General features: G+C 53.2%; 2 protein-coding genes across 3 annotated transcripts; one reads left to right on the forward strand and one right to left on the reverse strand.

Annotated features, from left to right (window-relative positions):
- Window positions 1–63: 63 nt before the first annotated feature.
- Window positions 64–6,575, reverse strand: ZNF526 (zinc finger protein 526; the record flags this gene model as incomplete). 2 transcript variants are annotated; one of them, XM_080908488.1, is made up of 3 exons in its annotated part: window positions 64–3,726; window positions 3,818–3,911; window positions 6,497–6,536. In XM_080908488.1, one exon carries the CDS (start codon window positions 3,707–3,709, stop codon window positions 1,697–1,699), a length of 2,013 nt encoding a protein of 670 aa, XP_080764614.1. In that variant the 3' UTR covers window positions 64–1,696. The 2 variants fall into 2 exon arrangements, with proteins under 2 accessions (XP_080764614.1, XP_080764613.1); XM_080908487.1 differs by lacking the exon at window positions 3,818–3,911 and having other exon boundaries at window positions 6,497–6,575.
- A 1,549-nt stretch (window positions 6,576–8,124) lies between these two features.
- DEDD2 (death effector domain containing 2) lies at window positions 8,125–25,461 on the forward strand. The gene is made up of 5 exons (XM_080908556.1): window positions 8,125–8,231; window positions 8,851–9,217; window positions 10,140–10,259; window positions 14,938–15,078; window positions 22,026–25,461. The coding sequence occupies exons 2-5, from the start codon at window positions 8,890–8,892 to the stop codon at window positions 22,415–22,417; spliced, it is 981 nt and encodes a 326-aa protein (XP_080764682.1). The 5' UTR covers window positions 8,125–8,231; window positions 8,851–8,889; the 3' UTR covers window positions 22,418–25,461.
- The last annotated feature ends 579 nt before the right edge of the window (window positions 25,462–26,040 follow it).

The following is a 26,040-nucleotide window of genomic DNA, read 5'->3' on the forward strand; positions in this document are numbered from 1 at the left end:
GTCCCACTCAGGCAGGGGACACTGTACCAGTTAACACTTGTCTACCACAGACTACCTGTGGATGAAGGAAAGGATAAGCATCCTGGGTGACCAGTGAGACTGGACGACGAGTCTCTCAGACTGATGGGAGATGGGTATGTATGTGGATAGGCAGAGTGCCAAGGCTTGAGGTGCCCTATCTGAAGCATGGTACCCACTTGCTTCCCTCTCTTAGGGGTGCTGGGAAGTGGCTACTTTGGGAAGGTGGAGGTTGAGAATTTAGTTTTTGTTCTCTCCCTTTCTCTGTCTGCCTCTGGTTTTAGCTGGTATTCCAGTATAGCTCTGGCTTGTCTGGGACTCGAGATTATCTTGCCTTAGGACCCCAAACATCGCGATTACAGGCTTGTGCCACTCTGCCTGGCTCTTTCCCTTGACTTTAAAATATGCTGAAGCCAGATGGCGGGCCATGGGCGGAAGGAAATGCTATCTCTCCGTGGTGCCAAGCAGTGAGTGGGTAGGATGCTCTAGAAAGGGAGGGGTCCTGGGAGGGAGCAACTTTGGGTCCTCCTGATGGATTCTGATGCAGAAAAAGTAATTTTGGAACATATCCTTGAGAGGAGTCCAAGATTCTGGGCCTTGCTAGATGCTTACATCAACCCCAGGGTACCTTTCTGCTCTGCAGGACTGAGCCCATCCTTTTTGCTCAAACCAGTTACGAAGCCGGATGAGCATGGGCCGAGTGTTCTCTGGGGTCACTGAGGGGTCAGGTCTTACTCAGAACACCAGAGTTCTCTGTGCTGTATCTGTACTCGTACAACCAGGACAGTACACAGGTCCATCTCAGGCCTAAGGGGCATTAAGTGTCCTGCCTGATACTGTCAGGGGCCAGTGTGTACTGCAGTTGTAACTGGATGGCCTGCCTAAAAGGATGTTTTCCTACTTTCACTTTAGGAACTGGCACCACTAGGAAGTCCCTTCTCAGTCCCACTGTCCCTGCACATCCCACCTCAGCCCCGGGAATCAGTCCTGACTCTCCTTTAGCCTGCGGCACCATGGCGTGTGAGGGAAGCTTTGGACACCGGGCTGAATGAGCCACAGGCAGCAATCTGTACAGGGAAAGATGTCTGTACTTCAGTTGGCTGCCCCTGCTGGGCTGAGCATGCCTGAGTGCGGAGCTGTGGCTGGTTCATTCCTGGGCCTTCAATGTTACCCAGGCTGAGTACTGGGGTGACCTACAGATTTCTTTTCATTCTGTCAGGACTGAAATGAAGCAGGCCCCGTGAGACTAAGTGTCTTCCTATACCAGGCAGAGCTAAGTCCCAGGCAACCCAAGTCCTGGAGGGGTGGGGGTGGGGAGTTACAAACAGAAGATCTGAAGAGGTATATGCGAGTGTCTGGCACAGGTCTGGTGTGTGGTTGGTGCTCAGTAAAGGTTACCTGCTGTTGCTGAGCACCGTGGTACTGTGCAAAGAGCTTTGGCAAACCCTGTTGTGCAGCACAGCTGTAGGGGCTGAGAGATCACATCACTTCTCAGAGCTTCAGTTTCACCTTGGGCAGGGAAAGGTGAGAGGAGAAACCCTGAGGAGTCAGCAGTAAGAAGAGGCCAGCAGGGTGGACCCTGACGTGTGGGTGCCAGATTAGCTTGCCAGGGGGGGGCTCTTCTCCCCTGAGGTGCCCAGATTATAACCGAACCCTTTTTACCATTGCTCTTGCTCTGTCACACAAAGGCTGTGTCCAACTGCAACAGTCCGCTCGCTTCACTGGCCCCCAGTGCTGCCTGGCACAGCTGCAGTGTGTCCTCGAGTGCCAGCGGCTGGGACGTCTCGATGATGGCGATGGTCTCCCCAAGCTCTGTGCACATGATAGTCTGCTGAGGTTCAGGGGGTGCAGGTGGGACCGGAGAGGGTGATCTGGGAGGCTGCAGCGTCAAACTCCTGGCTCGCGCATGGACCCTCTGATGCAGCCGGAGGCCTGCCATGGCGCGGAACCAGCGGCCGCAGGTCCCACAGTAGTAGGGGCTCTTGTTGTAGAGACCAGTGATGGGAAGGCGAGGGGCGCGAGCAAAGGCCACAGGCCGAAGGTGTAGCCGCCGGTGCTGCTGCAGGTTGGAGCTCTGTGTAAAGCGCTTGCCACAGTCCAGGCACTGGTAGGGACGCACTCCTGTGTGGGTCAGCTGGTGGCGGCTGAGGTTGGCTAAAGAAGCAAAGGTCTTGCCGCAGGAGTGACACTGGAAGGGTCTCTCGCCTGTGTGGGTCCGCAGGTGGTTGCGCACATGGACGAGCTTCTTGAAGCCCTTGCCACAGACCCCACACCTGTGTCGGCGTTCAGGGGGACCATGCACTGCACGCCGGTGCCTGGAGAGCCTAGAGGCCGAAGCAAAGGACTTGGGGCACTGTGGACAGGGGAGCTGGGCGGGTGGGGGAGGGGGCGGGGGTGTGGGCTCAGCTGGAGCCGGGGAGACATTTGCTGCCCTGGTTGGGGTTCCACTTTTCCCAGTGTGAGTTCGTCGGTGGTACAGGAACTTGGTCATGTTGCTGAAGGTCTTGCCACAGCGACAGCGATGCAGGGGGTTGGCAGTGTGTGCCCGCCGATGGGCCACCAGGGTGAGCTCAGTGCCAAAGCCACGGCCACAGTCCACACAGAGATAGCGGGCCTCCCCACGGTGCAGCCGCTGGTGCTGCTCCAGAGACGCTGCCTTCTTGAAGACCTTGGAGCAGGTGGTACACTCGTGGGTACCACCCACGTGGGCCCGGCCATGAGCCACCAGCCGGTTGGCTGAGCTGAAGCTGCGCTGACACTGGCTGCAGTGGAAGGGGTGGGTGGCTGACGCTGGGCCAGGAGACGCCCTTCGGTGTTTGCGACGTGCCCCTGAAGAGGTGCAGTGCTGGGAACAATCTCCACAGGTCTGAGCTGGGTCAGCCGTGGACTTGTCACCTCTGGTGTCATCAGCAGTGAGCTCTGTTGATGTGTCCTCCTCATCAGTTTCTTCTTCATCATCGTCCTCCTCGTCCTCCTCTTCCTCTTCCTCCTCCTCTTCCTCCTCCTCCTCTTCTAACCCATTGCGCTCTTCTTTCTCCAGGGAGTCAAAGTGGGTGCCCTGATGCTCCAAGAACTCCTCAGGGGTGGCACAGAGGGTGGAACACTCCGGGCACTCATAGGGCTCCATCTTGACTTCTGGTGGTGGGGGTGGGGGCGTCGGGGGAGGCAAAGGAGGTGGGGGCTCGTCTGCTGCACTGGAAAGGTGCTGCGTCTTGCGATGAGCTACCCATAGCTCAGGTGATGGGAAGAGCTCCTGGCAATCTCCACACTGGTACTGGATCTGGCTCGCAGACTCCTGCAGGTGGGCATCCTGGTGGGCTAGGAGCTCACTGGGAGAGAGGATGAGCTGGCTACATTCGCCACACTGGAAAGGTCCCTCCCCAGTGCTAGGCACCAGCTCAGGCTCCAGGCCTGTGTCCTGGATGGTCAGCGTGTCCTCCTCTGACAGGGTGAGCAGGTGCTGTTCCTGGTGGGAGAGGACTTCCTCCAGGGTGTTGTAGAGGCTGCCACACTCGGAGCACATGAACTGGTGATGTTGGAAGAAGAGGGATGAGGCAAGGGCCTCCCCAGAGGTCATCTCAGTCACTGCCGTGGCCACCTCTGCCAGCTCTCCTGTCACAGCGGTTGAAATTTCCACTGTTCCTGGTGATTGGGTTGGTATCTCAGCCGCCTCTGCCACCATCTCTGCCATTATGGGGAAGGCAGTGCCTGGAGAAAAAAGGGCAGAAGCCAGTGGCACACCAGGAACCCAAGGAGTGTGGGATGTCTCAGGTGCTCTCTGGCTTATTCCATTACTCACCAGTCTGTCAATCAAATCTTAGTTCAAGGTTTGTGCCAAAGCCTTTTATGGTCCCATGTCTCTGAGCCTGTCATAGCCACTCTAGTCAGGTTATCTGCAAGAGAGTATGGACACCTGCCTCCTGGCCTCTAATTCTGCCCTCTCTCAGAGGCCCAGAACACACACATACGCACGCAAGCGCTCGAGCGCTCTCTCTCTCTCTCTCTCTCTCTCTCTCTCTCTCTCTCTCTCTCTCTCTCTCTCTCTCTCTCTCTGGCCCCTCAGCCTTTACCATACAGGTTCTTCTGCAACACCTTTCCTCCTCTCCAGTTTTCCCACAACAAAGCATTTAAGGGAACACTGGGAACTGGACTTCCCTCAGCTTGAATCTGAGCTCTCCCCCTTTACTTCCTCTCTCTTGAGATCAGTTTTCTCATCTGTGAAAAGGAACTCAAGTCCGACTGACCGCAGGCCTATGGCAGTTGGCTAACCAACACCAATCCTTGGGTCTGTATGCAACCTAGGCTGGCCTCTAGCTCACTATGTAACAGAGGACGGCTGTAGAGTGATCCTGCCTCAGTCTCCCCAGCAGTGGGACTGTATGTGTGCACTACCACACTCAGCACACATATGATACAAAACCTCCAATCTGCCAGTCTGTGTCCTATGTCTGGTCTCAACCTAATCCAACCCCTTTCACACAACAGGAGCCTACAGACTGTTCCACGAACCCACCTTCAGTCTTCTGCTCCAAGCCCTACAGTTTAAGGAGATTTATCACCTTTCTTATGGGGGGGGAGCACGTGTATGGAGGTTAAGACAGCAACTTGCAGGATCTGGTTCTCCTCCCACCATGACGGTTCTGGGGTCAAACTCAGGTCATCAGGCTCAGTACCAGTTTGCCTTTGTCCACTGAGCTCCCTTAAAGGCCCCCCACCGATCTTTTTTTTTTTTTTTTTGCTTATGTTACTGTGCCTGTGTGCATGAGTTCAAGTCATACATGTAGCACACCGAGGACAACTTTATGGAGTTAATGGCTCATTCTTTCCTCCCAATGGTATGTGGGTTCGGAGGATTGTCAGGACTGCGTGGCATATACATTTACCTACCGGGCCAGCAAGACGGCCCGTTTTTTTGCTGTTGATGTTTGAGACAGATTTTCTCTGGGTGGCCCTGGCTGTCCTGGAACTCAGCTCTGTAGATGGGGCTGGCCTTGAACTCACAGAGACCTACCTGCCTCTGCCTCCCAAGGGCTGGGGTTAAGGTTGTGCGTCACCACAGCCCTGCTGGTTCTGTTTTGGGGGCAGAGTTCATGCACAGTGGCCGGCCTTGACCTCAGTAAGTACACAAGAAAGTCTGGTTCTCAGTCTCGTTTCCTCTGCCTCCCAAGTGCCAATGGCCACCTTCTTTACCTCTTTACTTCTGCTTCTGCCAGGAGCATACGGACTTTAGCTGGTAGCCCTGGCAGACATGCTGCTGGTGTACTGCTCCTAGAGCGCAGCCATCTTTGCTTCTTTACCTCCGAGGTGTTTCCAAGTGCCGAGAAAGATGCCCAGCACACAGTAGGTCCACAGACTCATTCATTGACTAACTACAGAAGGGATCCCACATCTACCCACCCAGCTCTCCCGTTCTGTGCATTTCCACAACACACAGCCTAGGACAAGGCCCTGTTTTTAGTTGGTGACCAATGAACAATCTGTGGATAAATGACTTGCTAAATGGTCAGGAACCAAACTTTCCTTTATCTACCAATTCCAAATATCCCATTAAGTGGGTTTTGTTTTGAAGCATCGCATTATGTAGCCCTGGTCTGTCTAGATCACTACACGTAGAGCAGACTGGCCTCAAACTCACAGAAATCTACCAGCTTCTGCCTCCCCAGTGCTGGCATTGGAACTATGTGACCCACACCTGGTTCCTCAGTAAGTCTGAACGATTCCCTAAAGGACTTTCCTAGAAAATATCCAGTGGGCTGGGGACTGGGGAGTAGCATTCTGCCTTGGTAACAGCCTCACGAACAAGACAGAACTCCCCGGGGTTGGATCAGAACATGATATACAGCTTCTGGCAGGTAAGGAGTGGATGCACAAACTTTACAAAGTATGGATGAGATCACACACAGAAAAACATGGTGCAGAGGACCCAATCCATGTCTTCACTGAACCTCATCCAACATCATCCTTCCAAAACTCATTTAACAGGAACACAATCCTAATAACACTGACTTTCTACAAAGTAGCACAGCCATCCCGAAACGGACACTTTTCCACCGGCATTCTCAGCCCCCACTCCCCCAATCCTACACTGTGTCAGGGGGTAGGTGGAATTTTGCGAATACTTCTGTATACAGAAAGTAGATCTATCTAAGCACCTCCACCGGGGACCTGAAAGTTCAACTTTCCCGCTACACAGCTTTTTCCTCCTACCAGATTCCTCCGCTCTGCGGCGTGAGAGCCCCCTGCAGGGGTAGGGTGTGCAAGCGAGCTCAAGCAGAGTCCAGCACACAGCAGGGGCTCCACCGACGCCTCTAGGGCACACAGGAAGGAGCTGTCGATCATCCCGCTGTGCTCCAGCCCCAAGCGCAGGCCCCAAGGGCTCTCCGACCCTTAGCGTGCCTTTCCCTCTCCCTCCACTCTCTCCTACACCCAGCGCTCTCTTCCCCGCCCGCCCTGCGGCGCCCTCACCCATCTCTCTCACCTCCAAGCAGCCCCTGCCGCTCTTGACACAGACCCTCCGCTCCAGGAGTGTGGGACCCTCCACTATCCACGCCTCCCATTGGGCGGTGCTCTCAGACGAGGCAGCCAATCAGAGCCGGTAGCGCGGGGCACGCGCCCTCGCGCCTGCGTGTTGAGACTCAGGCGGGGCTCCGCGAGTTTCTCCACGCAGACACCACGGCCCTGGAGGCGGTGTCCAGGGCCGGGAGAGGCGCCTGCGCAGTTCTCCGGGGCCGCTCCTTTCCTGCTGTTTGAAAATTCAGCGGAGAAAGTGTGCACCCTTACAGAGCGAGGTCACGTAAATGAACTTGGCGGCGCGAGACTTTGGCATGTGTTATTATCTCGTGGCAGAAGAGGCTGAGCGTCTCTGACAGCGTAACTAAAAAAGCCAGACGCACACTTGAGAGACTTTTCCTGGGCCGCCTCAGTTTTTAACTTATTCGCAAAGTGGGCTGGAATCACAGCCTCCTGCAAGGCTGTTGAAGGCACTGGATTTTATCATACATGTAAAAAGTGGTCGGCTCGGGGCCTGATATACCGCAGTACTCACTGTTACCCATCCAGACACGGAAGCTTTTCCGTTTATAAGTGGCATTCTCTTCCTCTCATTATTTGTCTGATTTAATAATATTCACACAGAGGGCCCATACCGTGGACTCCACTGCCACCCGTTTCACAGGTGGAAAAACTAAGGCCTAGAAAAGGGAAACAGCCAGTATTGAGCCAGAGCCTCCCGCACAGGTCTCCCGCCCCTCAGGGAGACAATTCCGGGGGTGGAAACCAGTCCTAGAAGAGACTTGTGGTCAGGGCACGTGCTGACCCTGACCTTGAGTCACCTAAGTGGGGAGGAGGAGCGACTGTCACGCTCAAGGCCCCGTGTAGGGGACATAAAGACACCCCTAGCCTCCACTTCTCTGACAGGATGGCTCTCAGGGAGGTTAGGGGAACATCTGGGTGACTCTGAGACTCGAGAGGGCACAGAAGCGATTGTAGAAAGGCTGTTCTAACCGTGGGTGTCTATGGTAGGAGGTGCTGAAGGACGTCTTCGGAATGTGCACACAGAGGTGTAGAGGTCTATTGCGATTTGGGAAGAGGCATCATTCTGCTGCTTGCGACCTGAGAATTTATACTTTGGGGCTGGGGAGCTGTATGAGGAAGAACTTCCATATGAAATATGAGACAGCAGAGTTGAGTTGTAGGTTCCTGATTGCCACATAAGAACGGGGCATACAGTATTACAATTCCTGATTAAGAGCATTGAGCGCTCCTGAGAGTCGGGACTCTCGTGACTGGTTTACTTTGCGCTGGCAGCTAGTGGCACACTAGTCATGTGGGTATTTAGGTCGTGATCAGGAGGAAGATGTAGTCTGTGGGATGAATAATTCCAACAGGTCATGTCATGGGATTCAGGGGACAGACACACAGCGAGCTTTAAACTACCATCAAGAGCAAGTCACTACGAGGCTTTGCTCTTGCGCAAGCGCAGCACGGGCGACTCCTGACGCTCGGGTTAGGGGCGGATCAGGAGTTCTGGAAGGGGTGGGGCTTGGAGGTCTCATTCTGCGCTTGCGCTGTAGGGGCGTGGCGGTCGCACCTGCGCGAGTTGGGCGAGAGAGGAGGAGCGAGGTGACGCAGGCGTAATAATAAAGAAGGTGCCAGAAAGATCCAAAACAAGTGGCTGCGGCCGTCGCCCAGAAGTCATCGGACGCTGGAATCTGGTGAGGATCAGACTGGCCTAAAGGCGACTGGTGGAGGGTTGCTGGAACCACTTGGGTGCTGGGGTGAGGGCAGGACCGATCGCCCTTCCAGGGAGAGGGGTCGGGTTCACACAGTACCACCTGTGTGGCGCTCAGGGTTGTCTTGGTCGGTCCCTCTTGCAGGGGGCCCGAGGGTCACTTTTGAAAGGTATCACTTGGGTGGGATGTTGGAACTAGCTGGAAGGTACTAGTGGACAGACCCAAGGGCTACGTCCGGACATTTGCCACCCAAAGTCACCGGGCAGTGGACAAGGTGCCCTGCAGTGGGCCATGTCGCTCATTCGAGCTGATCGCCCAGGTCAGTCGGTCGCAAGTTCGGAACGTACTACCCAGCGAGGGGCATCTAGGCTTGGCCCTCCCGACTGGTCGGTGGACCCGTGGGGGTCTAGCGTCTCGACCTGTTACTATGGGATCTCGGGCGATACCATTCCTGTCCGTGGGAGGGAGAGAGGCTGAGACAGTTGAGGGTGTGGGGGCGACTGTGCCCGGAGACACCTCGCGGGGCCCACGCGCTGGCCTCTGTGGTCTCTGAGCCACTGTGTCGCTGACCACGACCTCCTCCCCGCCGTGTGGGTTCTAGGCCCTGGTTCTGAGCTTGTTCCGCACCCCTCCCCTGGGAATGGCGTTGTCCGGGTCGACCCCGGCCCCGAGCTGGGAGGAGGATGAGTGTTTGGATTACTACGGCATGCTGTCGCTTCGCCGTATGTTCGAGGTAGTGGGCGGGCAGCTGACCGAGTGCGAACTGGAGCTCCTGGCCTTCCTGCTGGATGAGGCCCCCGGCGCCCCCGGCGGCCTGGCCCGCGCCCGCAGCGGCCTGGAGCTGCTTCTGGAGCTGGAACGCCGCGGGCAGTGCGACGAGAGCAACCTGCGGCTGCTGAGCCAACTCCTGCGTGTGCTAGCCCGTCACGACCTGCTGCCACATCTGGCGCGCAAGCGGCGCCGGCCAGGTAGGGTTTGAATAAGAGGTTGAAGAACACCTTACTTCCCCTGGACCCTTGTAGTGCCCTGATAAGGATTCCAGTCTCCCCTATTTTGAGAGGGCATGGCTTAGGTAGGAGTGAGCTTGTGGGGTTCGGCCATATCAGTAATGATTGTGTGGTCACTATTGGTGGAACTTTTGATGCCAGGCAGAGGTAAACTTTTCATGTGAACTGTCACCTGCCAGTCCACCCTTCTCCCCCCTCCCCTTCCAGGGAAAACGACAGGTTCAGAGATGCTGAGTACCTTGCTGCATGTGAGGCCACAGAGGAATTGCATCCAAGTGTCAATTCCGTGAAACTTGGCGTTAGTGGAGGAGTCAACTAATAGTAAACAAGGAACTTAGCTTTAGATGTGATCCTAGACTGAGAGGGATAGAGTAACTAAGGAGATGGCATTTGAAATGGGGCTGGGGGAGGGGGCGCATGAAAATGTGTCACACACAGGAAACATATGCAGCAAGGATTCGACCCTGCCTGGCCTGTCTCCAGGGTTGAGGCCCTTGATTCTTGGGTAAAAAGGGAGGAGCTGGGAGGGGTCAGGATACCAGGAGCCTGTCTGTAGGTAGGCTGTTAGGCTCTTTCTTGAGAGGGTGCAGAAGTTGGGGGTGTGGGGGGGGGGGATTATGAGCTTTCCTGCCCCATAATGAGCCGGTGGGATTTGTGTAATCAGACGGACACCAGATAGGCTGTCTGATTTTATATATCCTGGGGCTCCAGAGTGAAGTAGAGACGCAGGCAAGGATTATTGCGGGGACCTGAGCTACCGAAAGAGTAATCTTGGCAGCTGGAGCTGTGCACATGGGTCAGGCAGCCTGTGGTCCAGGCATTGTTCTAGGTTGCTGGGCTGGGAGGTCCGGAAACTGCGAACGCTTCTTTTCTCTTTCCCCAGTGTCCCCCGATCGATACAGCTATGGCAGTTCCAGCTCTTCTTCCAAGAGGACGGAGGACAGTGGCCGGCGTCAGCGACAGGAGAGCAGCTCTTCCAGTTCTCAGAGTCAGTGCGACACAGGTGAGTCCATACTTTGACTAACCTCCTGAGTCCTGGTCCATCAAGGAAATGTCCGTGTTTATTATTGCCACTGGAGGAAGAAGAAGCGTGTGTCCTGAAGCAACAGGGTTGTGTCACAGGGACTCACTCAGATAGCATCATGTTACGGTCTGTGACCCCGCAGTTGTGGCTGGATTTATTGCCGAGGTATATTTTATGGTGAATGCCTTCAGTTTGTTAAATTATTGTATTTTAGTCAGTGTGTGCACACACACACACATCCCTGATTTTTAATTATGTAAAATTTCAAATGTCCAGAGAAGTGAAAAGGTAGTACCAAGAGGCCGGAGAGATGGCTCAGTACTGATTGTTCTTCTAGCGGTCAAGGGTTCAATTCCCAGCACCTACATGGCAGCTCACAACTGTCTATACCTGTATGGGATCCAATTCCCTCTTCTGGTATGAAGACAGGCATGCAGACAAAACACCCATATACAAGATAAAAATAAATAAAGCTTGTTTTAAAACAAAAATGACAGTACAGAGAACATCCTCACTTGGATTCAGGGATGGCTAACATTCTGGGAAGTATGCTGTGTGTGTGTGTGTGTGTGTGTGTGTGTAATTCTGAGGTTTTCATTGAGCCCTTTTGTAGTAAATTACAAATGTCATTCTATCTGCCCCTGAATTAGTCAGCATAATTTGAGAATAAGATTTTTTTCTGCACCCTGTGAAGACCATTATCACACCTAAGAAAACGGATATTGGTTCTCTGACCTCTTCCTGGTTCACTTTCAGGCCTCTTAAGATCCGTGAGGTTTCGGAGTCTGTTTATATTGTTTGTTGTGTATGCCGTTTAAAAATAGTTATTTTTTTATTATTTTGAGATGGAGTCTTATTTTGTAGCCCATGCTGGCCTGGAACTCACTTTGTTCCTCAGAGTCACCTCTAATAGAGCAGTGGTTCTCAGCCTGTGAATCGAGATCCCTTCATAGAGGTGACAGTGACCACACAGACATTTACATTAGGATTCATAGCGGCCGCAAAATCACAGTTATGAAGTAGCAACGGAAATAATTCTCTGGTTGGGGGTCACCATAGCATGAGGAACCATATTAAAGGGTCTCAGCATTAGGAACATTGAAAACCATTGACTTAGGAATAATTCCCCAACGTAGCCCCTGTTCAGTATTGGAATTAAGAGATGTGAGCCCCTGTACCACTGGCAACCAGTATTTTTTATTTCTGTAACCTCTGTAGAGTAGACACTTGTTTCTTGACAGACAGACCCACCTTCCTCCCTCTCTGTACACTGAGCTGATTGCCTCTATACCACCAAACCACGGCTGCGCACGCAGGCCTCCTCCCCAGCCTGTAGTCCTCTTGTTTCTTTTTCCACCTTACACGGCTGATTAGTGTGTGCAATGTTCTGACTGTTTCTGGTTGTGACCTGTCACCTGTCTACCACCCCCAGCCCCCAGCACCCGTCCAGTTATCTACCATGAGCACTGTGCCTGTGTTCAAATCTCCACTATGAATAGGGAAGTGCTGTCAGCCACTTATGGTCACATTGGCCAGATTTACACATGGGGTAGAGCCTTCTTTGGGGTGTGTATATTGGTATGTGGTGTACTTACATGTGTGTGTGTGTGTAAGTCCACATTCACCTGTGTTCATGTATGACACCGGGTATCTTCCTCATTAGCTCTGTTTACTAAAACAGGGTCTCTGGCCGAACTTGGAGCTTTTTAATAAGGCTAGTCCAGCTAGCCAGCTTGCCCTGGGGAACCCCATTTTCTCTGCCTCACCAGCATCGAATTCCAGCAGGGCCTCTGTGCCTGCTTCACATGCTTGGGTAGTAACTTTCCTGCTGTGGTTAGTAGGTGTAATAGAGACTGCTTTCCAGCGTGCTTTGGGCTCAGTTCTTTCTCCAGAGGATTTAACATCATTTTGTAAGCCCTGCCTGGCTAATTCACCATATTAATGTTTGTAACACATTTGTTTCTGTGATACACACACACACACACACACACACACACACACACACGAATTAACATAAAACAGGCTCTCAGTTGCCTGTATCCTCTTGCTTCAGCCTGTCTAGTAGCTGGGATCTGGCTTGCGCCACGAGGCTGGAACAAAGAGTGGTTTTTAAAATGTGATTTTTGTTGCTGTTGGTTTTAGTTATTATTTTTCTGTTTTTTGTGGTACTAGACATTAAATTTAGGGCTCAGCAAGGTCTTCTTTCACCAAGCTGTGCCCTCAGACCTCAACTAGGGAATCTGAGGCCAGAGCTCTACAGTTGAGCTGTTCTGTGGCTCCTTTTTTTTTTCCTTTCAAATCTAACAGCAGAGTATTACCAAGTAGCCCTGGCTGGTCTGAAACCCATGAGATCCACCTGTCTCAGCCTCCCAAGTGCTGGGACTACAGGTGTGACTCACCCCACCCCCACCCCTTTGCTCTCTATCTGGTAGGTGGAGTTCTCAACAGCCTCTCTCCCCTCCCTCTTTACTTCCCAGTATCACTGTAGAGTTACTGTTTACTTTGTAATAGTCAATTAGTCATTCTTCCCGAGGTTTGGATTGCTTGGGCTCTGTCCTTCGGACATGTGCGCCTCACTCTTTGTGCTTGAAGTAAGATGTCCCAGGGTGTCCCGGACTCACGTTGCATGATCACCCCCAAAGTCATCTGCTTGTCAAGAGCCTGGTTAGAAGTTCGAGACCTCGATACTTAGACACCAAATATCCGACGCTGGTGTGTAGGACACCAGTTTCTCTTGGCTGGACAGAAAATCAGATGCCTGCCTTTCAGAGAAAATTCTCATGAGCTGGGTTTGATGGCTCAGGCCTACAGTCCCTTGGGCACTCACGAGGTTGAGGTTTTTAAGTTGACTCTTAAGTATGTGTATGTTTGGGGTTTATACACTTAAGTGCTCATCCCAGGGAATCCACAAGGTGTCAGATCCCCTCCCCAACACTCCCAAGAGCTGGAGTTACTCTTGGTTGTGAACCACCTCACGTGGGCATGCTGGGAACTGAACTCAGGTTTGCCTCATGAGCTATGTGCAGACTAGCTGCTGACTGTTTTCTGTTATAGTGAGAGTCTTGGCCGTTGATTCTGAGATAGATTTCCTTCCTGTGTGTTACAACAGCAGTGACACAGTAGTAAGGGGTGTTCTGGAGTGCTTTGATTTCCTCTCCTGCTCCGTTGCAAACTGTATTTTTGTTACAGGTTTTCTTTTTTTCCAGCTCTGCTGTCCTTTAAAATCTTCCTGCTGGTGTGTGTGTGTGTGTGTGTGTGTGTGTGTGTGTGTGTCTGTGTGTGTGTGTGTGTGTGTGTGTGTGTATAAGAACCTAGTAAGGGTCTTACTAGGTAGCTCTGGCTTGCCTGAAACTCACTGGCCTTGAACTCACAGACATCCACCTGCCTCTGCCTCGAATGCTAAGCTGAAAGATGTGCAGCAGCCAGTGGTATGTATTTGTTCTTGTTCTTTGCTAACAGCTAACCGAGTCACAATGTTCTAAGGCAATGGTTCTCAAACTTCCTCTTGCTTTGACCATAAAAATTGCAACTTTGTAGCTGTAATTTTGCTGCTGTTATGAATGGTAATGTGGAGTCTGTGTTTTCAGATGGTCTTAGGTGATCCCTGGGAAAGGGTTGTTTGCCATCTGATGGTTGAGAACCATAGAAGCCCTACTTCCTTATCAGAATGCTGGTGTTACCAATCATGTGCGCACAGACTTTTTTTTTAATCCTTCCCTTCCCTTCACTTTGTGTTTTGAAGTGTGTAAAACAGTTACATAGGCAGAAAAGGAAAAGCCAGCAAAAGTAGCAAAAGTCAGGAGAGTTCAGCTTGCCTCTCTAGGGCAAAGTGTTGCGAACTGTATGCGTTTATTCTGTCTCCAAGGCTCTAATGTATTCGGTTCTGAGGCAAGGTTGCTGTGTAGAGCAGCCTGACCTGGAATTGCTAGCTTCTCCCCTTTGCCTCCCGAGTGTAAAGAGTGCAGGCACATGGGACTGTGCCTGGCTCCTGCTTTTTGTTACTGGGCTCAACCATTTACCAGGGATATTATTCCTCCTTGATAGACTGTTGCATTCTTACTTTGTTGATTTTATCTTTTTAAAAAAATAAAGCAAACAGCTGGTTTGTGTATACATGGCTACCTTAGGTCCCAGAGATCCAATGTAGGTCCTTAGGCCTGGTAGTAAGTACCTTTACCCACAGAGCCAGTGTGCATGTGAGTGTGTGTGTATAAGACAGAGGGAGAGGGGGCAGGGGCACTGAGATTGAACCATGTTAGATAATCTACCACTGACCTATATCCTTAGTCTCCCTTTTAGGGGTAGAGTTAAGGCAGGATCTCTTAGAGCTAGTCTGGCCTTGAACTCCTTATCTTCTTGCCTGTACACCACGGGCAGAAATTGCAGGTGTGTGCCACGTAACCTGGTTGTGGTGATACCAGCCGACAGTTGTCAAGCCTGCCTCCTGTAGTGAACGCATCGGCGTTCTCTAGAGTCAGACCTGCAAGGGTGTGCACTGAGTGGGGGTATATGCATAGTCACCCTTATAGATAAAGTAAGCGGCACTCCTCTTTTAGAAGCCCCCCAAAGCTCCCTGCACTAAGACCTCCTTCTCCTAAGCACCCCACCTTGGCATTCTTCCTTCTTGGTCCTGAGCCGCTGCATCCTTGTCTTCTAGGCTCCCCACCAACCAAGCGGCAGCGTCGGAGTCGGGGCCGCCCTGGCAGCGGTGCCCGGCAGCGGCGGAGAGCGGGCGTCACAGCCTCGCAGCAGCACCAGGAGCTGGGCAGGCCCTCCTCAGAAGGCAAGGTGACCTGTGGTAAGTACGCGAGGGCTTTGAGAATGCTGGAAAGTGCCCATGGTGGACGTAGGTGCTGGAGAGTGAGCCACACCACATTTGGCCGTGTGGCATAGTGGGTAGGTAAGCACTCTGCACCACTTGGAGAATCAGGTCTCACACACACACACACACACACACACACACACACACACACACACACGAGCCACTTGTGCAGCCTTTGCTGATACAGCAGAGTGTGGTGGGAAGAGAAGCAAGAACCCCAGGTCAGGCTGTCCAGTTAGGTCTTAGCCTTGGCTTTTGTTCTTTTTCTGTTTCTGTTTCTTCAAGAAAGGGTCTCACTTTGTATCAGTGGCCTGTTCTGGAACTCACTTTGTAGCAGTCCAGACTGGCCTTGGATTTACTGTTCCACCTGCTGGGATTTAAAGGCGAGCCGTCACCACCTCTCTCTGGCCTTCAGCTTTGGCCTCGGGCAGGTGACGGGGTGGGGGTCATGGTCCGCATCTGTACAGTAAGATACCAGTGGCCCTGCCTAGAGAGCGGCTGTCTGTCAACCATTAAATCTGCTTGGAGCAGTGCCTGGCCGGGTGAGGTCTGTCATGGGGAAGCCCTATCGCTGTAGAATTGACCTGGCAGTCAGGTGGCAGTCCATTAGCGCTGAGATTGCTGAGACCATAATAGGTACTGCCAAGGCCTGGGCAGGGGGCAGTCGGACCGAAGCCAGAGCCTGGGCAGCTGCGACATAGCTGGGGAGTGGGTCTGTTCATGCTTCTAGTTTCTTTCTTCGTGTGTGTGTGTGTGTGTGTGTGTGTGTGTGTGTGTGTGTGTGTGTGTGTTGATATAGGTTTTTATTATGTGACTCAGGCTTGCCTGATACTCAGGGTTAGGGTTAGGGTTAATGTATAGTCCCAAAGCTGGCCTTGACCTCAGAATCCTCTTGCCTCAGCCTCCCTAGTGTTAAATTATGTAGACATGTAACCACCATCCTTGTCGCCGGCGACCAGTCTTTGCCCGTGAAATAGTCCACTGTGTTCTAGGGGTGGGCTGGGGGATGGGGTCTGACAGTCATCTCTGGTCCTTCTGTCCCTGAGCCAGATTGACCTGGGGACACAAAAGGGACTCAGAGTGTCTAGGCTGTGGGAACTTGGATAAGGGACATGGTAGCCAGGCTGACATGACACAGAGCCAGTGGGTGTTGGGGTGCTGCAGAGGAGTTGGGCAGGAGGTCCCCACATGACAGCTATGTAGAGTGTCCAGTGGGGTCACATGCTAGAAGCAAAGGCTTTGCCAATGGAGACGGGGAGGTATGGCAGGTGGGCCCTTGGAGGTCCGGACAGTGTTCTGGGGCTGCAGAGCTCCTAAGTGGTCCACTTACCATTTCCTTAATTTTTTTTGAGTATCTTTTTATCAGGCACTGTAGGCATCGAGGAAGCAAGCGAGACCAGGTAGGGAAGTCCCTGGTCCCCAGGAATTTACATGATAGTATGTGAAGTAAATAACTCACAGTACCAGGGCATCATATGATCTCAGCTGGCACCAAGCCAGGTGGGCCTGATGGAGGTGTCACACCAAGTGATGCCCGAAGTGGTATGACAAGCATCTGGCACGGGGGAGGGGCTCCTAGAAGCTGGAGGTTAGGAGACAGAGATGTGGTAGAAGGAGGTGCTGGGCTCTTCTGACTCCATAGGATACACCTAGGCCTTGGGGTGCCTCCTCTTCCCCTGTTTGCATACACCCGCCACTCCCATTGCCTGTGGCCTCCCAGGCAGTGGGCGTTGCCCTGCTTCAGAGATGAGATGGCAGATACCTGTGCTGGGTACTGCCCCGAGCACAGCAGCTTAGCCAGCCCATGTCCCCACAAGGCGCTGCTGCTGGCTGAGCAGGTGGGTGCCTGGTGCTGGGAGTCAGGCAATTACCAAGCATCTGGCTGGCTGGGTAAGTTAGGGAGTCACTGCCCTGGGGGCCTGGGCAAACTGTGGAGCATCCAGGCTTCCAGTGTCTTCCCTGAGGCCTGGAGGCTGTCAATCAAGGCGTGGCTGGTACTTGAAGGACCATGAACTGCCAGTCTGACTGCTGAGTCACCCGGCAGGGTGTGGCTGGCCTAGGTTCTCCCTACTTGGGCCCTAATTTTCCCTTCAGAAAAGTAGGGATGACTTCCTTTAACAAGGCGGTGATCCTTTCTGGTCTGACGAAGGAAGGACAGGGCTACTCTTGCTTCTAGAAACCCAAAATGTTTGACCCCATTTGAGAGACAGATCTAAACTACTAGGTCCTTGAAGGTGTGAGAATGGTAGTTGGGGGCCCTAGGTTGGATGCAGGCCCGAGTCCACACACCTCAAGGCCATCCAGTGGTCAGTGCCGGGCATGTTACTGGCCTCTAATTCTCAAGACAACTATTGAAGCAGGGCTGGTACCAGTTCGCCATTGTGTCAGTGTGTTTAAGGGTAAGGGGAGGAAGTTCCTAGTACCAGAGCTTGGGCAGGAAACAGACTTGTTCTGTGTCTACAGAGAGCCTGTAGGGGCCTCTATTCTCGGTGAGCTGTTTCTGGTGGGAGGAAAGCCACGTCAGAGGTTTCAGATGGGGCAGGAAGCACCTCAACTAGAGCCCACAGGAGCAAAAAGCCTGAGTTCACAAGTGCCCGGGTGGTCTCTGGAGCGATGGGAGAAATTGCTAAGGGGTGGTCAGGCAAGTCTTGCTGTGGAGCTCTGGCTAGCCTGAAATTTGCTCTGTAGACTAAATTGGTCTTAGACTTATGGTGATCCTCCTGCCTCTGCCTCCTGAGCGCTGGAATTATCGGATGGCTCCACATCGTTTTGTGTGTGCAGAGGGGGATGGGAGGGGCCTTTTTTGAGACAGTGTCTCCTGTGGCCCAAAGGGGCCTAGAACTTGGTACATAGCCAAGGCTGGACTTGAGCTTGAGCCTTCCTCCAAGCATGTTGTGCCCAGGCTACAGCTTTGCTAGAGCAGAAGGCATGACCCAGTAACCCCCAGACCCGGTAACCACCAGTCCGCAGTGAGTGACATCATCTTTGTGCGCCCTGTTGTCTTGTAGTCATCTGGTTGTCTTACTACTTATTTCATGGACATGCTCTTTGAAAAATGTCCTTTGAAAAAGGTTTTTAGACAGGATAGCACACTATGTCTCAGGCTGGACTTGAACTTGTGACAACCTTCCTGCCTCACCTCCTACATGTTAGGCTTGCAAGCATTTGTCAGCACTCGGCTGATTGAAGTTTTCAGGCTCTTTTCCTGGGTCACAGTGGTTCCTTCCTCAGGAGGCGGTGGCCACCAACCTCTCTCTGTGGCTTGATGGCTGCCTCTCTTGCCTAGTTCAGGTGATGGAGTAAGGAAAAGGCGAGGCTGGAACAGAGTCAGGCAGTAGAGCGGGAGCCCACTGTTGACCTCAGGTGGGCCTTTACTGCAGGCTAGCCCTTACTGTGGCATATATTTCCACGGAGGCCACTTGGGCTGGGAACTTGAGTGCTGTGAGAGTCTAGATCGTCTTTGTCCTCGGCATGCCCACCCAGGAATGTCAAGGGAGGTTCATCCCAGGACTCTCCGAGACTCCAGTTGGAACCTGCTCCCTCCATCAACTTGGTGTCCACTTGAGAAGCCCCTCTCACTTCCGCAATTTTTCTGCCCCCAAAGTGAGATGGGAACAAGGCGGTGCTCAGATCCATGTGTATAGAAGGCACACACAGCTTCCCTTTTTAGGAAGGCAGGGCCTCTTGGGTAGCTACAGGTCCCCAGCTCTACCAAAGCAGAGTATAGGCAGCCTGAGCCAGGGCCGCCCTTCTTGCTGCCTGAGTGTCCCAACTGCCTTCTCCTTGCTCTGACCACTGTCGCCCAGCAGCTGTGGTGGTCACCCCAAGTCGGGAGGCCTTGTCCTCACGTCAGTCATGCTTGGGGCCCCGGCACCGGAGACCACTGAGCTATGGAGAGGTGTGGTTACCTCCAGATGTCTACAGCAGGGTGCTTTGCTGTTAGGTGAGACCAGACCTCCCTGTTGCCAGTGCCCTTCTGGCTGCACTGTCACCTCACCGGCGACTGCCCTTAGCTACCACCCTGCCTGCTTCTCTGGTCTTCATGGCTCATCCAGTGTGCTCCTCACACTTCACTTCAAGTGCCATTTCTTAGAGTGGAACTCTAAATTAAAGTCCCCCCCCCCCCCCCCCGCCTTAGAGTGCCTTGTAATTACGTGTTTATAAATGCTGTGTGAGAGGCAGTGGGCAGGGTTGGGCAGGGCAGGCGGGAGCTTCGGCTCTGAACAGAGCCGGGCACCTCAGGTAGACCATTCTGGAATGGTCTAGCTTGGTGATTCAACCTCTGGGCCTCAGTTTCCTCATCCACAGAAAGGAGGCTCAGCATCGCCTCGTAAAGCTGTGGACGTGATCAAAGGGCTTAGAGGGCAAGGTGCCTGCATCCCGGCAGCCAGATTAGAATCCACACAAGTTCATGCTGGCCCAGAGTGATTCAGGACCAGGACGGAACTGTGGTGGGCGGGGCTCGTTGTTAGAGTCTCTTGTCCTTCTCTTTCCTGTGATCTGTTTCCAGGTCAGAGGTGGACTGTGTGCTAGAAGGTTTCCTCATTTGTAAATGGCAGCAAGGAAGGGAGGGACCCTTAGGATTAGTTGGGGTGAGATAGGAAAAGCACCCAGGGGTGGGTGTGGACTGGGAGGAGAGCGCTAATGGGGGGGCAGCTTGCCCCCTGCCTATCTGTGACATACCCTTCCCACAACCGAGCACTCTGAGCGGGCCGGTGCTTGGCGTGCTGGCTCAGTCATCTGTGTGCTGAGGGTCAGGGACGGGCCTGGCTGGGCAGCATCTGGGTGCCTTCACAGTGCTTTGCTGGGTGAGTTAGGTTTGTTCCAGGCAGAGGAGGTAGGTAGATCATTCTGTGAGGGTGTGAGGGGAAGGCCGAGCGTAGAAAGGCAGGGCAGTGGTTAGGAGAATTAATGAAGGAGGAGATTGACTTAGGGACCCAGTGGAGAGGCAAGGGCCAGAGTAGGGGGTCACGTGGGGAGAGAGGTGGGTTTCGAAATCACAGTTCCTGATTCTGTGGCCTTCCGTGTGCTGTGAGCCCCTGAGCTCAGCACTCTCCCATTTAACTCTCGTGACTACCATGAGCAGGGACCTTTTGTTTGTGTTTTTCAGATGGGAAAACAGGCTCACAGAGGTGAGGTCACATGCCCAAGGCCCCAAAGCTAGAGTGTGGCAGAGCTGAGACTCACTTTCAGGTGTGTGGACCCCGCCAGCTGCCTCTGGCTCTGCCTCTGTCCAGCCCTGTCTGGCCTTGGGCAGCTTCTGATTTCCCTCCTCCCGTGGTCCCCACTCTCTGTTGGGAAGGTGTGGTCAGAGGCTTTCGGGAGGCAAGGATGGGGACCCAGAGGGCTTATCTGGCCTTTAAGATGAAGGTAGCTGAGTCTACAAGCAGCCCTGGGTGCTGAGGCTGACCCCTCTGCCCTGAGTTTTTTGGGCTCTAGTGGACAAGATGGGGTTCCCCTCAAGGTAGAAAGAGGAAGGCTTTGCGGGAGGAGCAGGAAGTGAGTGTGGTAAGAAGTCATCTGGGGTTCTGAGGACTTGCCTTGTGCTTTTTGCTCTCTGCTGGACGGCTGCGACAGGTGGCGAGCGCCCACTTCCGTAGACCTTTCTTCCCAGGGCCTCCATTTTCTTTTGGGTTGAAGGTGGCCCTTGACTTCAGGTCTGGGGCATGCCCTAGGTCTGTCCTCGCTGGCTCAGTGCTTTCTGGTCCCTCTAGACCTTCAGACGGGCTCCGCCCTGGTCTAGGTGGGGACCCGTGTTTACAAAGGCTCTGATTTGTCCAGGGCTTCTGCTGTCTGGGTCCAGGAGGCTCTGCCAGGCTGTGTGACCTTGGACTACACTTCGAGTCTGTAAATGGAGTGCTATAGGGGCCTGCCTCACAGGGTTTGTTTGTGGCTTGAGCTCTGTGACTTGCACACTTGGAGTCCGGGATGTTTGGCAGTTGTTGGTGCTACAGTCCCTACACATAGCTGAACCTGGCACAACCGTGCCCCAGTAGAGAAGTGACAAGCCCAAACCCATGCTTGCACTGACTCTTAGAGGACTATCCTTGTCCCCTGGGCAGAACTGCTACCTCCTTTGGGCAAATGCAGGTAGAGGTTAAACGACAGGAACGTACCTTAAAGTGTTTAAGGGAGAGTAGGAACTGATGGTGATGTCTGCCAGTCTGATGGTGGTGCCTGCCAGTCTGATGGTGGTGCCTGCCAGTCTTGATGGTTTCTTCCTGATACATGATAAACTCAGGGATCTCTTTCCCTTTGCAGTTGGCCATGTGTGGGCTTCATTCTCTTCCTTGGGTGACCCGGTAGCCCTCAGCAGCCCTGTCATCTTAGAATACTGTACCCTCAGCAGAGCCAGGTCTCTTGGGCTTTGCTAAGGCCCCTTGCTCCCTGAAACTTGTAGGAGGATGGGCTGTGTTTGATCTGAGATTCTCTGCCGAAAACCAGGTCCCTTGGCTTATGTATTGGTTCATTCACAGACACAAATACCTACCTCCGTATGCCTAGCGTGTGTGCCTGAGCGACTCGCAAAGTCCTTCAGGGTGTTGCTATCTGGGGAACTCAAGATGCCACTGCTGGAGTAGGCTAGAGGATGACAAGACCTTGGGGGAAACCAGGCTGGGGCTGGGGAGCTGGAGGAGCTGCCCGGGAGTGAGAGCAGTGATTGGCTGAAGAGTCTGATCTGGGGACTCACTGGGAACTGGGGAGAGAAGAACCCTCCGTGCTGAGAGGTGGTGTTGAACTGGGTGGAGGAGCCTGCCTTGTGATTCAGGGAGCAGCAAGGAGCTGAGATTGGAGGGATGCTGTATGTCAGAAGTAGCGGGGAGGAGGAGGTATCAGGACTTCCTTGGTGTGGCTGTGGGAAGGGGGCAGGGCATGGGAGGGGAAGTGTGGTTCCTGCTGATGAGCCCCTTCTTCTCCTGCAGACATCCGGCTCCGGGTTCGGGCAGAGTACTGTGAGCATGGGCCAGCCTTGGAGCAAGGTGTGGCATCTCGGAGACCTCAGGCATTGGCCCGGCAGCTGGATGTGTTTGGACAAGCCACTGCTGTGCTGCGGTCAAGGGACCTGGGCTCTGTGGTGTGTGACATCAAATTCTCAGAGCTCTCCTATCTGGACGCCTTCTGGGGTGACTATCTGAGTGGCGCCCTGCTGCAGGCCCTTCGGGGCGTGTTCCTGACTGAGGCCCTGCGGGAGGCCGTGGGCCGAGAGGCTGTCCGCTTGCTGGTCAGTGTGGACGAGGCTGACTATGAGGCTGGCCGGCGCCGCCTGTTGCTGATGGAGGAGGAAGGGGGACGGCGTGGGACAGAGGCCTCTTGATCCTGGATCTGGCAGGATTGACCCCACCTCCAAGTCTCCGGGCCACCAGAAAGACAGTCAGCAGCTCCAGGACCACATCAGGACCTCATCAGGACTTCAGGTTCCATGATGGCTTTCCTATGATGTGATCTCTGAGGCATAAACCACTTCCAGCTGCTTCCATCCCAAATTCCCCATTCCCAGGTGGATTCCCTCAACCTTGGGGGCCCAGGTTCTCAGAGCCCCGAAGTAGGGAGGCATAGCCCCCTGCACTTCGTGTCTGATACTGTCTGACCCCACACACTTTAGCCTAAGGGCTACTTTCTCAGGATCTCAGATTTACTGTCCCCATGTGGGTTTCAGCCACAGCAGTGGGCTCTGGAGCTGGGGTGCCCATGGGCCTCACATACCTTGCCCATTCATCTAACCAACCAGGGCTCTGCCTGCGGCACACAGATATCCAACTCTCATCACCTTCCCCTGCTCCCTGGAACTAGACCTTGGACCCTTCAACCCAGACATGTGGGCTTGTGGCCACATCAGTTCAAGGGCAGCTGTTGGGTACAGAGCTAGTACCAGAACCAGCCACTTTCTCGTGAAGGGAAGGCGAGGACTTGGGCTGATGGGAAGATGTCTCACAAACTGCGCCAATAAAACTGCCCTGGAAAGGGCATAGGTGAGCATCACGGCTCTCCGGTACTTTCTGTTGATTGGCAAGGGGGAAGGGCTAGAGAAGAGCAAGATGCTCATCTGCCACAGGAATCTCCGTTCCTTGGGCCTTGTTTTTCTTAACCATCAAAGGAAATAAGGCCTCGGTGTCATCGACTCCCAGCCTGTTCGCACGTGCTTTGTAGAATCCTGTGTGTTCGTGGAGGGGTGCACGGGTTCTGCTTGCATGTGCTCCCATGCACCACATGTGTTCTGGCATCCAAGGAGGCCGGAGAGGGGGTGGTTAGATGCCCTGGAACTAGAGTTGGAGGCACTCAACCCGCTATGAGGGTGCTGGGTCCTCTGGAAGTGCAGCCAGCGATCTTAACCACTGAGCCGGTTCTCCAGCCTTTTTCAATTGTTTGTGGGGGGGGGGGGCGTGCACTTGAGTGTAGTGTCCATGGTTGCCTGAGTTGTGAGATTCCCCCTGGAATGGGAAACTGGAAAGAAGAGTCAGCCAGGGGTTCTCTGACTGCAATCCCCCCCCCCCCCGGGGGCTCCCAACCCTCCCTCTCTGACCTGGCTTTCAGGGTCCAAAGCTAAAGCACTACTTGCCCCTATGAGGCTTAAAGGGAACGTGTGGCACCTCCTCCCCTCCAAAAACAAAGGTTCAAAAGTGTTTCTCACACAAAATCAAGTCTTCCATCCTTAGGCCCTAGAGAGATGGGGGTGGGTGGGTAGAGATTCCAAGGCCTGCCCTTTCCTGGGTCGAGAAGTGTTCCTGCCCATGCCTAAGTGCCCTTCCTGGACCCCTAATGGTTGGCCGACATGGATGAGATGGTAGATGTAGGGGGTGAGTTCTGTCCAGGAGTGGAGGCGGGTCCCACCGGCCTCTGTATGTCCTCAGAACCTGCTTTCACTGTCTCAGAGCAAAGTTCTATTAGGTGATCTGATACTAAGCTGCCCTGTATGGGCTCAGTGAAGGGAGTGCCCTGAAGGGTGAGCAGTTGCAGGCAGGCTGGACCACTGAGGTGAAGCTTGCTTAAGTAGCCTGTCCTGTCTGGCCCAGAAGAGCATTTTATCTGTTAGTCTGTTGGGAACTGGGTTTCACTAGGTGACCCTGAAACACAGTGTGGACCAGGCTGACCTCCGAGGTCTGACTGCCTCTGGCTCCAGAGCTCTGGGTTTAAAAGTGTGCGCCCCCACACCCTTAGGCTTTCTTACCACAGTTTAGCTTTAAGGCTCTCTTCCCTGTGAGTTTTAAGTGTACCTGGAGGCGGAAGCTGCTACTCTCTTTAGCCCCAGGTCTGGCTCTATTCAAGCCTCAGATGCTGCCCTGACACACCTGAAACCTTTCATGGTGCATGCTCTGTGGATCCCTCCTGGGCTTGTCAGAGAGTTTTGGGTACCAAAGAGGTCTACTGGATCCCGAGAAGTGGCTTATACCAGAACCATGAAGACAAATCGAGAGCTTCAAAAGTCCGGGATCAGGATTTTGGGGGGCAGAATGCAGACAGGATCTTACCACTGAGATAGGACCCTGTTGGGGCTTAAGGATAGTGGCCCATCACTCCACAAAGAACAGAGCTGAGGGCTGGCCCTTGAATGAGGAGTTCCCCAGAATAATCTGTGTGTGTGTGTGTGTGTGTGTGTGTGTGTGTGTGTGTGTGTGTGTGTGTGTGTGTAGGGGGCAGAATGCCACCTGCACTGTCATTTGGTCTGTACCTGCCTCCACCTTCTGTATGGGGAGTTGAGAACTATAAGAGACAGATGTGAGCCCTTGGAACAATAACATAAGGTGACTGAGGTGGCCCTAGTGCACATGGAGCTTGGCTGCAACTGAAACCTCTATGTAGCTGGGCTGAACTGAAGACCTTGGGGGCTTCTAGGTGGGGTTCTAGAAGACACCCTGCTTTTCTGATACCCCAGAGTGGCCAGAGTGACCAGACAGCTGTGACTGAGCGGTTGGGATTAGCTGGAGAAGCCCAGAGGATATTGAGTGGAGAGAGAGATGCGGCCTGTTCACTAGCACTACTAGGTCCAGCACAGCACATGCCTCTTAACCCTCAGAGCTTGGAGGAAAAAGCAGGAGGATCAGAAGTTCAAGGCCATCCTTAAACACAGCAAGTTTGAGTCCAACTTGGTCTCCTGCCTCAAAAGCAACAATGACAGAGAACTACCATATCACCGAGTAACGTGTGTCATAAAATACAACACTCATAAAAGTCTGGAAGATACTACATGCAATATAAATCTCGTGTGTAACCCATGCTGGGGGGGGAGGCGGCGGAGAGCAAGCCATCTCTCCAGGAGGCTCATACCAGCTGCTTTTCTGCTCTTTCTTACTATGTAGCGCTGGCTAACCTGGACTCCCAATGTATACCAGGCTGGCCAAAAACTCAGATCCACTTGTCTGCCTCCCGACCACAGCTGGCTGGTACAATATATTTTTATTTTTCATATATCTTGTGTCATGTCTTAATTTGCTCACTGCTATGCTGTGAGGTTCTTCCATGTTGTGTTTGTCTGAAATTGATGTGTTTTTATTGCCGAGTATCATCACGATTTGGGGATACACTACTAATTGATGTGCTGGGTGGGTGTTTTGAGTTGTCTCCATTTGAAGCTGCTATGAATGTACTTGTGTACTTGTTTTGCGTGTGAACATATTTTTTGCACCGGGATCGCCCCTGAGGTAGAATTTCTGGCCATGGTTATGAATAGGTTCTGCTTTGGTAGATACCATCTGAACATTGCATCCCATAATCCTGATGAGGTTACCATAGACACAGTGATTTAACAGATTATCAGCCACCTTGTGGGTGCTGGAGATTGAGCTCAGGTTCTCTAGAAGAGCACCCAGTGAAGCATCTCTCCAGCCCCTACAGTGAGCATCTTTTTTCTGCCTGCTATATTGTTTTCTCTTTGGAACCTCTTCCCTAAAGTGGATACATTGTCACCAATGCTGCCTGAGTATCCCTACTTCCTCCTCACCA

Source organism: Micromys minutus (assembly GCF_963924665.1).
Source record: "Micromys minutus genome assembly, chromosome: 32".
NCBI classification, from domain to species: domain Eukaryota; kingdom Metazoa; phylum Chordata; class Mammalia; order Rodentia; family Muridae; genus Micromys; species Micromys minutus.